This window comes from Triplophysa rosa, linkage group LG20 (genome assembly GCF_024868665.1).
Source record: "Triplophysa rosa linkage group LG20, Trosa_1v2, whole genome shotgun sequence".
Classification (NCBI taxonomy): domain Eukaryota; kingdom Metazoa; phylum Chordata; class Actinopteri; order Cypriniformes; family Nemacheilidae; genus Triplophysa; species Triplophysa rosa.
The window spans coordinates 17,188,539-17,203,760 of record NC_079909.1 but is presented as its reverse complement, the minus strand read 5'-3'; the positions used below and the strand labels follow the sequence as shown (position 1 = coordinate 17,203,760).

The window sequence follows — 15,222 nt, the reverse complement described above, 5'->3', positions numbered from 1 at the left end:
GCAGAAATAATTGACAATTATGATTTTTTCATAAATTCATAACTGTGCTGCATGTTCTCTCATATCTATATGTATGTATCCATCCATAAAACACTGGTTAGATAAGGGATGGATCAATTCTGGGACATCATTGCCTACCATAGTAGAAAATAAATAAATGGTATAGTCAAAGGTGCCCCAGAACTATTTGCTTCCCTAAATTCCTCAAAATGTATTTTTGTGTTCAATAGAAGAAAAAAATGATGTAATATTTTTTCTGCTATGATGTCACAGAATTGTCAGTTGCTAACATTCTTCCAAATATCTGTCTTTGTGTACAACAGAACAAAGACATTGATACAGGTTGGGAACAACTTGAGGGTGGGTAAATGATGACATTTTGGGGTGGCGTATCCCGTTAACAAAATATGTCAACTATTACTGGTTTAGCACAAATATGACTTTAGTCTCTTTAAAGGAACTGATTATTTCTGTTTGGGAACTGTCAACATAGGAAGTATGGTATAGCTACTTGATTCTTAACAAACACATAATACAAACACAATAATAAAACCCAGAATTGTCACTATTCATACTGAATAATTAACTGTTCATTTCTCTTTTTTACTGTATAACTGACCACTTGGGAAGTACAGTGGTTTACTTTTGCATTGTGTTATACTTTAACCTATTATATTCTCTTCTGAATCTTTTGTGTTTTTACAATATAATGTACACCTAAAAATACACAACATAAAAAATATCATGTTACAATACTTGAAGCTATAATGATAGCCTGCAAAAAAAAAACACATTTACCAATAAGTACATTTAAACTTGCATGACTTTTTCAGAAATACAATAGTACATTTCATATTGGAAAGGTAATTGAAACAATGTTTGAAAGAATTACCCTCGATTAACCTGAAAGATTACGCTGCGTTACATTAACAATAAAAGAGCATCTACATTTATCAATAAAACCCTCACAAAACCCCCTAAAAGAGATCTAATCTCAGATCATGATGATGTAAAGAAGTGGTGCCAGTAGCAGGACCAATCTCCGGGTCATGCTCTGGCCATCATTACACAGGTTGCCTGAACAACATTTAGGATCCGTAAGATTGTACATAGACTGCAGTAAAGTACTGTTCTCACAGAGGTTTTTGCTAGCACATCCTTTGAGTGTCACGTTTTGCAAATCTAAGTGAGAAAGGAGAGCTATTTGGTTGACTTTTTAAAACAATATTATGAGAGGTTATCAAGAGGATTACAATAACTCACTTGCACTGATGCACTGGGTTTCTTCATACACAACCCAAAGTAACTGAGCAGTCTGTATCATTGCAGGTGTAACACTTTCTCTCATTGGGGGAAGATGCGCCTGCAGCGATAAAGAGCCCTTTATTACCGACATTACTTACATTCAGTATATAATATAAGACATATAAATAAATAAACAAAGTGAAATCATATCTGGAAAAAGGTAAAGAATGTGAAGAACACCATGGTGTTTGTACCTGTGTTGCATAGATCTGCACTACAACATTGGATAGGCTCGTTTGTTATCTCCTAAATTGACACTTGAATTAGCACACGGGTCAGAACAAGTCCTCTCGGTTGAAATTTACTATCACCTGCAATGAACAACATAAAGAACTATAAAGACGTACTTCAATAACAAACCATGCAAATTTTCCATAATCATGTTATTCTTACTGGTATATTTGTTAATAGAACCACACAGAGATGAACAGGTGGTAGTTGGGCATCCTTGTGAAGTTTAAGTAGAGTTATAACAGGTCAATGTCAGTGCTGAAAGACAATGAAAATAAAATACAAAGCACACAGATTAAAGATCAATCTTATACTTACATTTAAAATCCTGATTTAACAGACAACAGACCATCCTTCTAAACCCTCTCATAATAAACCCACACATTCAGTAATATGAGAATTAAATGTGTATTCAACAAAGCTTTAAGAATCATGAACTTAGTCGAAATCAATACAAAGAATAAAAGAACTGTGCATGCCATACTGTACTTTACCTTTGGAGAAGAACACAGTGATGAGAATCACAGAGACGTACAGTGCCATAGCTGATCCAGATGAAGAGCAACTGATATAGAAGATCATTATATAGCCTACCCGAATAAAGAAATTAATGGTGACCTTTAGCTAAAGATATTTGCATATAGGCATGATTAAATAATAACTAAAGTCAGTAGCTTATAAGAAGGAAAAGGACTATATATAGTGTACAGTACGGTAAAATGATGTCTGGTGGGGCACATTTGTACAATATTTGCTTTTTATAAAATATAAAAATAACAGGTGTTTGGTACCAAGGTTATTTTAGTTTACTAAAATTAAAACTTTGAAAACGTCTCTGTTCATTGAAATCAAATAAAATATTGACGTAAAACTTATGGGGAAAAACTTAACTAAAGGAAAAATTGAAATGTTGCCTCAAAAATAAATTGAAATAAGTTTAAAGCACTAAAATTATAATAATAAACAAAAACTGAAATAGAACTCAAATAGAAATTAATTAATATTATATAGCAACATAAAAAATTTTTTATTATAAAATGACAAAAGCATATATCAAAATTGCTAAAACTTTAACTAAAATTAACATAAAAACTAAAGATCTAAAAATAAAAGCTAATTAAAAAAATAATAAAACTAAATAAAACTAAAATGAAAACTATAACTCTGTTTGGTACAAAATGGATAAAACACAAAACCATTTTTAAATTAAATTATTTGGCAAAAAGGCAAATCCCAGGGTATCAAGGAATATGAGTTTTATTTTAGTGTAAGAAAAAAACAGAAAAACAAGAAGAAATGAAGCATACATCGACTGCAATTTGACCAGTTATTGATATTTGTTGATAATCTCTGGTAATAGTTTGTAGTTATTCTTCTGGACTTCATGAACTTTATTCACTCTATACTCTGAAACACACCAATAAATCATGCATACCAAAATGTAAATGCATCTTTAATAATATACACGAATAAAGAGCAAAAATGTCAATTGTCCAAAGTTGGACTTCAGTTTTGGCCACTGTATGAATGATCTGTTTCTGCTATTTCAATATTTGTTTTGTTATAGTCATTTATAAATAGGTTATTCTTTTAAAAATCCTTGAGAACCTACATTTGGTTATACAAGCATATTTGCATCATATCATGCAAACATATTAAGGAAGACTAATGAGATATTCAAATCAAGCTTCATACAATGAGTAAAGTAACATTTTGTTTGTTTATTTTCTTAATGTTAAAAATAAATGTGTGACAGTCGCAGGTATAATGTTAAAGCATTTTAGCCAGTGGTGTGATAAAATAACTACTACTTTTCTCTGAAGTGACCTTTTGTTTAAAAGAATCGTATAAAGGAATGTAGCATTTCTTTCATTTTTTTTCGAACTTATTCTTGATTCAAGGTCCAAAAACAGAATGAAAATTTCCTTCTTGATACACAGAAATTATTATTTGTTAATTTCCATGGGATCTTATTGAATAAAGGTTTATTGTGTGTTCATTAGGATTGATCCTGCATTAGAAAAGCTTTTATTTAAGACATTTTGACAAGGGTTTTCATAACAAGAACTACAACAGCCATGATGTCAGTTTAATGTGAATTAAGTCATTTCTATGGCTTTAGATTCACTATTTAGTTATTTTCGAAGGAATGACATGTTGATGCATTCAATTTAATCTAAAGACTATTTGTTCATCATGCTCAATATATTTGTTTATAAGTAAAAGAACAAATATCAGGATCAACTGTTTATGAGTTCAAATGATCATTTTGTGTTTTCCAGGTCAAATCAGTGTCTTGTGACAGATTATTGATAATACAGTCATAATAAAATACAACACATAATGCCATATAGCTTCTCATTTGGACAATTATGGAAAAAATGTCACAACCCCTATGTCTCCTGTAAATGCATCTAAAATTGCTTTAATTGTTCGCACAGAGACAAAATTTTAAAGAACATTTAAATGAACTTGGCATATGAATTAATTTTTCAGATTAGTTATGAACAGAGGAGCAGAAAAAACACCATTATTAGTGTCACCATGCAAATACGTTGGAAAACCAGATTTCCGTATTTTGTTTCATCTCATTCCCATCAAAGGAGAACATAAACAGTATGTCAAAGGTCCTTCTAACACACAAATCGCTTATTCTTTTACCGTTTGGGAGCAATCCTTATTTTAGCAGTTTTGTTTGGTGTCACAAATAGAAATGACACACTACACCCTTGAAGCATTCGTAAAAAATCATGTGCATTAACTTTAGTAAGACTAGTTTGGACGTATCTCTAAGTTGAGTGATCCATCTGAACCAGGTTTATAAAAATACCTCAGTAGCAAAACACAGTCAGTCATTAAAATCTCAGATACATGCATTTGTGGTTCACATGGAGCCACATGCTTTTGCAACATTTGTCAGTCGAATCTCTTAAGGTCCTTGCACATCTAATCCTTACAGAAATAAAGTCAGTTTGGTTATCAGAGAAACACTTTAGTTCCCTAAACATGTTGCACTTGGAATGTCACCTAACTAAAACAATAAACCATATGTAAGCTATGTTGTGAGAAACTTCACCCTCTACTCATAAGAGGAAATGTTAAGGCCAACTCCAATATTCCATTAAAGGTACAGTACACCCCTAAATAAGAATTAGGTTGTCAATTACTTACCATCATGCTATTCCAAACCCGTATGAGTTTATTTGTTCTGTGGAACACAAAAGATGTCTCAGTTACCATTCACTTGTAAGTTGTATGGGAAAAAGCAGCATCGACATTCATCAGTATTTCAATGGGTTTGACACAACATGAGGCCAACTAAATGCTGACAATTTTTGGGTGAACTATTCCTATACTTTTAAGTTGGAGAAGATACCACTTTGAGTTGAAACAGTGGCAGGTCTAGTATATAAATAAAAAAGCAGAAGCTATGCAGTTTCAGTTCAGATTTAGCAGCGTTCTGTGAAGATTCATTAGATTGTTAGTGCTAATTCTACTATCTTTATTGTCTAGCTTAAAAGCAACCCTCGGCAGATACTACACTACATTTTATAATGTGACACCATCTCAGCTTTAAAGGGATAGTTTACCCAAAAACGAACATTCTGTCATCATTAACTCGCCTTGTCGTTTCAAACCTGTATGACTAACTTTCTTCTGCAGAAGATATTTTGAAGAATGTTGTTTACCAAACATCGGTGGTACCCATTCACTTCTATAGTACAGACAAAAGCAATACAAGTCAATGGGAACCGCCTATATCTTCAGAATATCTTCTTCTGTATTCTGCAGAAGAAAAAAGTCATTCAGGTTTGAAATGACAAGTGGGTGAGTAAATAATGACTTTTGGCTGAACTATCCCTCACACAGTTTCAGCCTGTAGGACAAGGAAGACAAACCGTCTCGATTATACCGATACTGCAACCAGCACGTGTAGCCCTCAAAACAGACATCAATCATAAGAAATCACTTAATATCTCCCAGCATGCTTTAGCTTCTTGATTAATTCATTTGTTTGTTCAGTTGTTAATTCACTAATTAATCAGTTCATTCATTTACTCATTTGTTCATTCATTTGTTCAAGTATGACATGACAGCACAAGTTGCTCGTCAGACAGCCTGGGCTCAGTGATTTACTAGTGTTTCTGTTGTTCCACTTAAGGCCCAAACCGAATCAGTAAGTTAAGGGACTGAGTATGAAGAGACGATCTTCCTCCTTTCTGATCCACTTCAGCAGTTTAGGGACCGCAGATACAGCCAGTGCTTTTGTTCCCAGAGGACTGAAGCAGAGGTAGAGCTCAAAGCCACTTGTTACCTACAGAAGACGAGGGTTTGATGAAACAATCAATTAGAAAACAATGACATCACTATTTGAAAAAAGGATATATTTGTTTATTTAAAGAAACACCCAAAAATCAAGTATGAATCACTCACCTTTATGTACTAATTACAGAAATGAATAAATGACAAAAACTTTGTTTTTGGGTGAATTATTACTATGTGGATTTAAAAGTACCGTAATAGAAAAGGCTTTCTGCTAATGCCTATTCATGGAATCAGAATCTTCAAAAATATACATGACTAAACTTCACACAAAACAAGAAATCATTGTCATGTGTAAATGGCAACTTAATTGTGTAATTCTTTTTTTAAACACAAACAAAATCTCTGAATGCTATCAATGAATCCCAGTCTATTGCACTTTACAGGAGGCTCACCAAGGCATAAAGGTTTTCAGTTTCTCTGCAGCAGTACATGTAGCGCAGGGGGCGTGTGGGGTGATGCAGGCAGCTATGCAGGTTCTGGTACAATCCTATCAGCCTCTCGTGCTCCTCGTCTGCCTGGTACGGCACTGGAAGGTCAGGGCTACAGGAAAGAACAGAGGAAAGCATATTGAAAGGTTAAATGAAGCAATGACTGTTTACAAGTCTGCTGAGACGAAAGCTGAGACAAAAAGAGACTTTGATTTACTTCCATATGCTTATGCATCCTTTCTAAACTCAGTACATACTTGCCATATGGCATCAGGGTCATATTAAAGGAATAGTTCACCCAAAAATAAAAATTCTGTCATTGTTTATTTACCCTCATGTGGTTCAAAACCAGTATATATATATATATATATATATATATGACTCTTTCTTCTGTGAAACTCAAAAGAAGATATTTTGAGAAATGTCAATGGAAGTCAATGGGGTGCATTGTTGTATAGTTATCCAACATTCTTCAAAATATATTTTGTGCTCTGCAGAAGAAAGAAAGTCATGCAGGTTTGGAATGACACTAGGGTGAGTAAATGATGAAAGAATCTCATTTTCTTAATGCGATAACATTCCATTTTCTTGTGACTTTTTGTACCATAAAACAGAAAAGGTGATTTTTTTGCTGTCATAGCTGTTCAGTTGATTATTTGGGTAACTATTTTTATATCTTTAACAGGGTTGTATAAAAATCATGACCTTTTCTGTTCATGATAAAGACCATCTCTCGTACCTTGTGTAAAGCCCAGAGCTTTTTGATTTGTACACAAAGTGCCGCAGCTCAGGGATGCCGACTTGAGAGACGGGATAACTTGGCATGCTCAGCGCCTCCTGCAGGGCTTGATGGGCACTGCGTTTGCGCAACCGCTCGAGGAACCTCTTCTTGCAATCTGAGAGGTTAAAGAAGTCCTCACGGTCGGTGGACACCAGGATCAGACAGAGATCCGAGGCCGGCTCCAGATAGGAAATATGGGCATGGAAGAACCCTGCTGGGTTGAACTTGGGCAGACATATGGGCGTCCATCCCTCACCCTGTCTAAAAGACGACGAGGATCCAACCAGGTTAAAGAGCAAGTGCAAGTCCATGTGGTGCAGAAATTGGTCCTTTTTCCGCACCAGCGTAACCAGTCTGTTTCCTGCTAGCAGGATGGAGAACACTAGGTTCTTGGATTTAGCGGCCTGCAAGCTGGAGGAGACCACGTCACGGGCCGAGCCGGCCAGAGGAAGGCACATCACAGCACTCAGCAGCAGGCCCGGATCTCGATCCAGGAGCCGCAAGAGGTTGTCGGTGAGGTGCTCGGACCCGGCCAGCAGGCGACGGAGGTCGTAGCTTTGCCTGTGCTGAAAGACGTGGTTGAGTTGCGTGAGGGTAAGCAGGCTCACGATCTGGAAGTAGACATACTGAAGTTCTCGCGTCAGCTCGCGGTCGGAGCAGCTCGTGCGGGAGACTCCAACCAGGATGAGGGGACTCTTGCGCAAGAAGACCACCCTGTAGCCATCTGAAAAGTACATTAAAATAAAACAACATTTCCACTTCAGACTGAAAACATAACAAATACATCATCTGCATCTCACCTGCATGAATGGAGCGAATGATGTTCTTTTTATCTTCTAAGAAGGACATGAGCAACATCATGACTCCCATGATGCTGGAGAGCGCCTCCTCCGTGCCGTAGCGAGTGTAGATGGGTTTCCCCGCCTCGCTCAGCACGAACAAATGCTTCCTGTGACTCCGCCATGTTTCGCTCGTCACGTCCTCGTCTTTCGCCTTGTTGCTGCTCCGCACCTGCTTCGTCTCCTCCTCCCGTTCAGGCTCTGAGCTTCCGTCCTGCTCTTCCTCACCTTCTTCGAGAACCTCTTCGTGGGCATTCCTCGCCTCCGCTTCATCAGACGCCGCCGGGGCTGAGCCGCCCGTCTCTGCTGACCTGTCATTAGTGTTGGGTTCACCTTCAGCAGTCAGGTCCTCAAAAGACTGGGCATGAACAAACATGGCACCCTCTTGACCAGCACCTGTTAAGGCAGGCGAGACACATGAGCGATGGTGAGATAGAGTGACAGAGCCACAAATACAGTTTAGATAAAGCACTGAATCCACATCAGATTCCTTTCTTTTAAATATTCAGTATATTTCAGGTAAGCATAAACATATAAAAGTATAAAATCATTTACAAATGTAGGTCTTACACAATAGCAACTGCAAATATGTATGATTGATAGATATACTGTATGATATATATGGAAATACTTTGGCAAAATCTCAAAACTTTTTAACTGTCATTATGAAACCTGTCTGTGCTGAGACAAAACCTCAACTTCTGTATAAAACCACTTACAACTCAATTTGCACTAGTTACTGTATCTATCACTACACTAGCAGTCAAATAACAGGGGCCATGAGTATAAAACTTTGCATAGATTACATTTTTAAAGTCTTAGCGAATGCATTAATTAATTGTTAACAAATAGCACCTTATTGTAAAGTGTTACCGTATTTTTTTAATAAATCCTGATCATTTCAAATTCCATTTTTTGCTTATGCAACATTATTACATTATTATTTAATACTTTTTCATAAATTTTAGAATAAGAGTAAAGACATTAAAATGATTAAATGGCACAGATGTAGGTATGGCTCCTTGCATGACTAAGCAATAAGGCCTGGTTTGTTGGCAAGATTATGAGCCATAAATGTCCCATGAAATATGATAACAATTGTAGCAGATTCACTTATTTTTTTAAAGTAAATAAATAATATAATTCCAGACAAACCACACACAGTTTGTATTTAAGCACCACACAGCTGTATGATTGAGTGTTTACTGAAACTTACCTGGCTCTGTCCCCTCCACCAGGCCAGGGGTCGGACTGTCCGACCGATCTTTTTGGAGTCGATCTGCAGGTGCTAGGTTGCCATTTTTAACTTCCCAGGATGCACCCTTATTATGGACATCTGCTGCCATTCTGAATCATTGGGCAAAGACAACCCCAGCAGAAGAAAGGGCACACAGTGTCTTACCAGACAGTGCCAGGGACGAGCATCACTGCATGAGCCCTACAGAAACAGAACCGTAAATGGGGCTAAATGTTATTAGCCTGTCCCGAAGAACCTACAGCAGAGGAATTGATAGAGTTTTAACCAGGAACTGAAATTATAGCCTGTGGTGTGAAATCTAGCCTACATATTAAAAAAGGAACAGTTCACAGCGGTAAGAAAAGTCATCACTTGTAAGATAAACAGTCTAGAAACTCTCTCAGAATCAGGCAAGTCTGTTGGACATGAAAGTAAGGGAACAGTTTTCAATAATATAAAGTCAGTGCTATGAATGTCGAATTCTTCAAGCTAATGATAATTCTAACTATAGAATAAAATTTACTGAAATACATCCAAGGTACGACAAGAAATAAGAATACATTATTTGTGATATTTTTTGTCCCAAGTTAATTTCTGATCCTGATATGCATCATCTTATAAATCTGAAAGCTTCTCACTTTGTGAACAAAACCGTAAACACAGTACATTTTAACGCCGCATTTCATTTATACAACTCAAAACATTAATGTTGGTGTATTTTATAATTAGTGTCCGAACTGGTCTGCTAACGCAATAGCCATAATGCTAGTCCATTACAAACTTTTGAATTTCGTTTTTGAACATCTGTTTCGGCTAACTTCACGTCTAACAGATGATATCCTTGAGGTTTAAATTCCTAATAAAGTAATTACACGTTTTCTATACCTTAAACAGTCCTCATCCAAATCAATGTACGGTGACTTGACTTCTCTAGGTCAAAAATCAACTCAAAACTGTCAAACAGTTCATCGAATGAATCATGGGAAATGTAGTTTCAGTAATCCCTAAAACGTAAATACGTTAACCATCTCAGTGTCACGTGCATCTATTTTTGTCAAATTTGTGAACCACCTTAAAACACTGTCGACATACCCTTTATTGCAGTTTATTAGAGGTTTATTTGAAACCGATGTTTTCGTAACTTTCTCGCGCAAAGTCGCATGTTTATGACGCCGCACCAGGGGCGGAGTCATTACGTTTGAACTAAGCGCGGCGCTTCGCCGTACCAATAAGCTTCAAGTATAAACATGAATTTGGGGTTTTATTAAAAATATTTGTGGGCATAAAACATCTCGACCGTTTACATATCAGCTGGGTAAGTAGAAACATATATAATTCCAATAACTGGTAGTAGGCTACAGAGGTAAACTAAAGTCCATTATGTGTGCTACCGCTGCACGTCAAAAATAAACAACACAAAAACGAAATGATTTGACCTAAATGTGTATACCTAACAGTTCATAATTTTAGATCAACGATGCCCATTCGAGCATACTGCACCATCTGTTCGGATTTCTTCGATAACTCGAAAGATGTGGCTGCAATTCACTGTGGTCACACTTTTCATTATGCCTGGTGAGTGTTGCCATTGCCACCCGACGGCCTTTTTGTTTGAGTACTTTATTGTACAACATCTTTTTGAATTGTTTTTAAACATTAACAAAATCTATTACATGAAACAATGGTAATGGCTGCTTAATTATTAAGCTGTTAAACTTATAAATAATGCTTGTTAATGACACATGACGTTAAATTTCTACTAAAAATAGTCTTCTTCAGTGGTTCCAGTCGGCTCCAAGCAAAACCTGCCCGCAATGCAGAAAACAGGTAAACCATCTGCTTGTTTTGTGATCTTATTGATTTGTTCTTCAAAATTATTAAATGAAGGCCTTCAACTACATTGAAACCCTAATTCTTTCTGTTTTCAGGTCAGCACAAGACACATCATCAACAAGCTTTTCTTTGACATAGCCCCAGAGGATGATGCTATTTCAGTAGACCCAGAAAGTTTACAGGTGATAAACCCCTCCCATTTCTTCTATTCTGTTCTATTCAAACTGCCCTTTAAAATGCAAATTGACAGTATTGACTGTGTTTTATTGTTTTGATTACAGAATGACATGGCCAGAATGAAAGCAATGCTGTGTGAAAAAGGTAAAACAGAAACATGAAAACAATCATTTTACATACGCAGTCCCTAAGTATTCGTGATGCTTGATATAGACTGACTATATCAGTTTAAGCCATTTTAAATGAGGCTAATAATGGAATATCTACCATTATATAGTGGCTTTTGATGAAATGCAATGTTTTAATTCATGATTTCGCTTGTAGCATGTACGTAGGAGTTTTACAGTAAATAGTACTTTTATTTAAAGAAACAGACAAGCCTTATTGAATTAAAAGGGACACTTCTATAGTCAGCATTATATAGGATTGCACATTGAAACAATGTATAGTATAATGCAATGTAAGTCGCTTTGGATAAAAGCGTCTGCCAAATGCGTAAATGTAAATGTATATCAGTGAATCCCTATATTCACACTGCAATATTTTCTAATCGTACTGTCTGTTTGCATGTGTTTTGTATTTCAGAGAAGGAATGGAGGGATAAACAGAAGTCGGTAGACACCCTAAAAGAGACAATTGAGAGGCAGAAGAAAGACCTGGACAAACTCAGGAAAGACATTGGAGACAAAGAGATGTTATGTTCTGTTCTCCGGGTATGTCTCTTTCTGCTCTATAGCTTCTATATTAAAATCTTTATCTGTTAGCCCAAGCTCTTGAATGCACTACGCAAACTCATACATAAAATATCAATCGCTAATGTTGTCTATTGTGTGAAATCTTTAGAAACAGATGAATTTCTTGGAAAGTCAGAAGAATGAAGGGCAGGCAGCCAAGGAAGAAGCCAAACGTCTCCGAGTCAAAATGAAGACCTATGAGAGGTACATCATCATGTGCCCACGACAGGATTTTGTCTTTTTATGTGTGTGTGTGACTGGTTGTTACAAATGCTGTGTTTAGTTTGTTCACATGTTTTGTGTGATTCTGTCCCGTAGTTTAGATGCGGTCTTACAGGGTCAGAGGTCAGAGGTGGAGGCCATGATCACTGACATGGGTGTTGGTCAGTCGGCAGTTGAGCAGCTGTCTATATACTGCATCTCACTTAAAAAGTAAGATCCTCGGTCAACCAAAACATACATCTCATTGCTGAATGTTTTGGTATTTCGCGTAGTCACGCCATTTCCAACCTCATATGATTCACTTCCTCTAACCTATTCGAATTTGAATACAGATACATGCAAATACCATTATTTCCTGGTTTAGTTCCTAGGAACATGAATTGATGAAATGTTTATGTAAGTTTGTTGTCGGTCACGTTGGATAAAGCAGCTGATTGATTGACGTAAATGTAATGTCTTTTTCCGCAGGGAATATGATAACCTGAAGGGAAGTCTGAAGTCATCAAATGAGATGTGTGAAAAGTTGAAAAGGGAACTGATCTCCACTAATAGCAAGGTTCACTTCCTGTTTCTGAAAATGTCAATTAAAAATATATTTATTGAGACTTTATTAGCATCTGTTAATTTATTTGTATCTCTTTTGTTTTTTATTGCAGTTGCAGAAAGCCACATCAGAAACAAGCCGAGCAAATGATGACATGAGGGCCCTTCAGAAAGATCTGTCCAATGCAGACAAAGAGATCACTGTTAGAATTTTAATATATACAAACTTTCTTTTATATTGATTTGTTTTAGTTAAAAGTGACAATTCGTAATCTAATACCTGATATGAAAAGACGTTCTTGGAGGGCAACAAAAAACACACTGTCATTCCATCAGCAGCCACTAGGGGTTGTGATTTGCCCTTATCACACTGTTTCTCTTGACTGTTTTCTGAATTCCTGATCTGATTATGAATGTTTTGACAGAGCTTAAAGAAGAAAGTAGAAATTCTTCAGCGGACGTTAAGCACTCCTACCCGTACAAATGAGGCCATTAGCAGACTGGTGTTTGAAAGGTAAGAATCGGTTACTCTGGTTTTACTCTTGAATCTAACCCTTGGCTAAAAACTATGTACTTAGGTCCAGGAGAATCAATATTTTGTTCATTTTTGTTTTTCAGCCCCGCCCCTTTAGAGTTGAAGCGTCCAGGTCACGGTCAGCTTTCAGACTCTCAGGAAATCGACCTGAACCTGACCTTCGACATCAACACGCCTGAACAGGTGGAGAAGAAACCCATTCAGGTCCCATCTAAAAAGATGCGTCTCGACCCATCAGCGTGAGTTTTTACTCAGTGCTGTTATTTTTTGATATTATTCATCTGATTCTTATAAATTTGAATTTCTTGTTGTTTACATACAGATCTTTGTCAACTAACTCTGAAAATACTCTCGGACGTAACGTAAGTACTAAATACAGATCTTTGAGAGCACTGTATTGGATTTTGTTGAAGGAGTAATGTGTCTGTGTATGTTTCTCGCAGAATGCTCGAGTCAAAGATGATGATGTGATGGGGCCCATGATAAGGAACTCTCTGCTCTTTAGAAAGAATGCATTTGGAAGCATGCTGGACCCAAGCAAATTTGGCACGGTGAGATTTTTCACGTTTTTTAATTTCATTTTTAATCTCCTTGCAAAAAACACATCATCACAGAAACCATGCATTGTTGCTCTATTTATCAGGTAAGGACCGGATATGACGGACTTGGAGGGAGAGCTAAATTTATACAGTCTGTATCCTTATGCTCTGAGAATTATTATATTGCAGAGGTTATTGAAGTTGTTTCAGGAATTCATCATCTTGTAAGTCTCTTTCTCTGTAGTAATATTTCTTTAACTGCAGCACACCAGTCTCCTTTGTCTGAAATTCGTCCACTTGCCATGAAGCCTAAGAGGAAGAAGGTGTCCAGGCCTGTTTCAAGCAAACCCACATCCACCCTGACCACTCTGGACAGTTTCTTGGAGTAAAACGTTTCCTTTTAGACAGTGTCCTTGCTTGTTAAACTCCAAGGACCCATTAAACCTCATAGATTATTGTGTGCGAGATTGCTGTACTGGTCATTTATGAGAAATGTCCAGTACAGGATGCTGTTGTTCTTGGGAATCCACAAGCTTTTAACTTGTAGTTTGATTTAAATATCATGTGCTATTGTGTATATTTGTGTGTCATTGCTTTTTTAAGCTCTTTGTTAGACATGGGCTAAATGGTGCCACCAGGTAGTGAGTGCCTTTAGGTTTGTCTTAGAAAATCAATTAAACAGTTTTATTTATTAACCACCTATGACTTTGGCATTGCAAAATGAGTTTTTCTGTTTGTGGAGTTTGAAGCATCTTTATTATAGCATAGCCATAGCCATTTCCTATATAGTTTTGGTCATGCTTTATTTGATTTTCCCGTAATGTATGAACTTTTTTGTGTTTTTTAGTATTGTTTTGCAATGTGTTTTGTCTCTGTACAGGTGTACATAATTTGATATAAACAATAAACATGATTTTACTTGTTTTAACAGCCTCATCTTGTGTCATTTCTTTAGTAATAGGTAAGGTAAGATAAATAAAAGCAAAGAAAAACTTTACTTGGTTATAAGCACTTTGACAACATGCAGCAGCAGCAAGTAAAACAAATTTTGATGAGGTGGGGCTTATTTTAAATCAGGCGAGCAATTGCTGTTCACTGTTACAGCCAGCAGGGGGAGCCAAGATTGTGTTTATTTGATGAAAAATAGGGCGACTAGCTATTTGCTATAATCAAGTTAAATAATATGAACTCAATAATAGAAAAATCAATACATTGATAAATATATGAAATAATTATATAATAAAAAATACATCAATAAGCATAAAAATAATCATTGCATAACAATGCATTTTTAAATGTAATCCATTAATTAAAACCACTGACAATCAAAATGTTCTATTCCGATTTTCACAAAATGTAAATTTTTCTATTCAGTATTTCCTGTTATTAATATAAAGCCAAAGCTTAAAGGTCACAGTAATGATGCAGTGATGTACTGTGGAGAATAATTTTAATCTCCTCTGTAGTTCTGGCACTCCAACATCATTACATG

General features: G+C 36.3%; 2 protein-coding genes and 1 long non-coding RNA gene across 6 annotated transcripts; 1 reads left to right on the top strand and 2 right to left on the bottom strand.

The window, feature by feature from the left end:
• Positions 1-7: 7 nt before the first annotated feature.
• Positions 8-2,142, bottom strand: LOC130571680 (uncharacterized). The gene is made up of 5 exons (XR_008965108.1): positions 2,031-2,142; positions 1,699-1,794; positions 1,500-1,616; positions 1,264-1,363; positions 8-1,182 (listed from the first exon to the last, which is right to left on the bottom strand). It is a non-coding gene; the product is annotated as an uncharacterized LOC130571680 (long non-coding RNA).
• A 635-nt stretch (positions 2,143-2,777) lies between these two features.
• mon1a (MON1 secretory trafficking family member A) lies at positions 2,778-10,303 on the bottom strand. Of its 2 annotated transcripts, none has more exons than XM_057362476.1 (6): positions 10,240-10,303; positions 9,127-9,348; positions 7,872-8,306; positions 7,030-7,795; positions 6,255-6,402; positions 2,778-5,851 (listed from the first exon to the last, which is right to left on the bottom strand). In XM_057362476.1, the coding sequence occupies exons 2-6, from the start codon at positions 9,254-9,256 to the stop codon at positions 5,711-5,713; spliced, it is 1,620 nt and encodes a 539-aa protein (XP_057218459.1). In that variant the 5' UTR covers positions 9,257-9,348; positions 10,240-10,303; the 3' UTR covers positions 2,778-5,710. The 2 variants fall into 2 exon arrangements, with proteins under 2 accessions (XP_057218459.1, XP_057218458.1); XM_057362475.1 differs by lacking the exon at positions 10,240-10,303 and adding an exon at positions 10,033-10,145.
• traip (TRAF-interacting protein) lies at positions 9,435-14,657 on the top strand. Of its 3 annotated transcripts, none has more exons than XM_057362479.1 (16): positions 9,435-9,502; positions 10,618-10,722; positions 10,917-10,974; positions 11,076-11,162; positions 11,262-11,301; positions 11,743-11,870; positions 12,001-12,095; positions 12,210-12,323; positions 12,582-12,669; positions 12,770-12,859; positions 13,082-13,170; positions 13,275-13,430; positions 13,514-13,553; positions 13,635-13,742; positions 13,835-13,885; positions 14,003-14,657. In XM_057362479.1, exons 2-16 carry the CDS (start codon positions 10,625-10,627, stop codon positions 14,117-14,119), a joined length of 1,359 nt encoding a protein of 452 aa, XP_057218462.1. In that variant the 5' UTR covers positions 9,435-9,502; positions 10,618-10,624; the 3' UTR covers positions 14,120-14,657. The 3 variants fall into 3 exon arrangements, with proteins under 3 accessions (XP_057218462.1, XP_057218460.1, XP_057218461.1); XM_057362477.1 differs by lacking the exon at positions 9,435-9,502 and adding an exon at positions 10,346-10,462 and having other exon boundaries at positions 10,605-10,722; XM_057362478.1 differs by lacking the exon at positions 9,435-9,502 and adding an exon at positions 10,349-10,462.
• The last annotated feature ends 565 nt before the right edge of the window (positions 14,658-15,222 follow it).